The sequence below is a fragment of the Trachypithecus francoisi genome, unplaced genomic scaffold, assembly GCF_009764315.1.
Source record: "Trachypithecus francoisi isolate TF-2019V2 unplaced genomic scaffold, Tfra_2.0 Lachesis_group12, whole genome shotgun sequence".
In the NCBI taxonomy this organism is placed as follows: Eukaryota; Metazoa; Chordata; class Mammalia; order Primates; family Cercopithecidae; genus Trachypithecus; species Trachypithecus francoisi.
In genome coordinates this window covers 10,051,277-10,052,018 of record NW_022681457.1, presented here as the reverse complement: position 1 = coordinate 10,052,018, position 742 = coordinate 10,051,277, and the positions used below count along the sequence as shown (strand labels likewise).

The 742-nt window shown below is 45.4% G+C and overlaps 1 protein-coding gene across 1 annotated transcript in view; it reads right to left on the bottom strand.

The window, feature by feature from the left end:
* Positions 1-277: 277 nt before the first annotated feature.
* The window catches only part of LILRB3 (leukocyte immunoglobulin like receptor B3), a 250,857-nt gene continuing 250,392 nt past the window's right edge, over positions 278-742 (bottom strand). The window contains exon 13 of the mRNA XM_033229100.1: positions 278-729. Coding sequence (XP_033084991.1) covers positions 583-729 — 147 coding nt within the window. The 3' untranslated portion in view covers positions 278-582. The remainder of the gene's footprint in view (positions 730-742) is intronic.

The window sequence follows — 742 nt, the reverse complement described above, 5'->3', positions numbered from 1 at the left end:
CCGGGCTGTCTGCTTCTTCACGCCCACATGGAAATGCATGCCTGCCCTTTCTTTTTCTTGCTCAATGTAGTTAGGATTTATGAGTGTAATTAATATTTTCAAGAATGAGCTTCACTGGCTTTGTTGAATTTTCAAGTTTTGGTTTTTCCTCATGAGCAACTCTGCTTTTTCTTATTATTCCCTTTCTCACACCTTCATTTGGGATAATTTGTTATTCCCTTTCTAAATTCCTGATACGAAAGCCAACGTCATTCATTTCCTAGTGTTTTTGTGTGTGTGTGGTTTGCAGTTTTTCCATTTCATTGTATGGTGTGTAATATTTATATTGTGATTCAGTTTCAAGCACATTCTTACTTCTGATTTTAGTTTTCTCAGTTCACTCATTGATTATTGAGAAGTCTGTTGCTTTAATTAAAAAAATGTAGGGATATTAGTTATTTAGACTGCAGAATCAAGCGATTCCCAAAGTTCCCAGAGGTCCAGGCTGACTGGGGTTCATTGGTGTCCACTGGGGGCAGCTCCTGTGCCTTCAGCAGTCCCGAGTCTCCTTCTGCTGAGTGTGGGGTCTGGGTCCCCTCCAGGTTAGTGGATGGCCAGGGTGGCGTAGACGCTGGACTCAGCTGGAGGTTCCCCTTCCTGGGATGGAGGAGGCTCAGCTGCCTCCCGTCTGAGGGTCAAGCTCTGCAGCTGGGCGTAGGTCACATCCTGGGGGTCTTCAGATGCAGCAGCCTGCAGTGGGGAG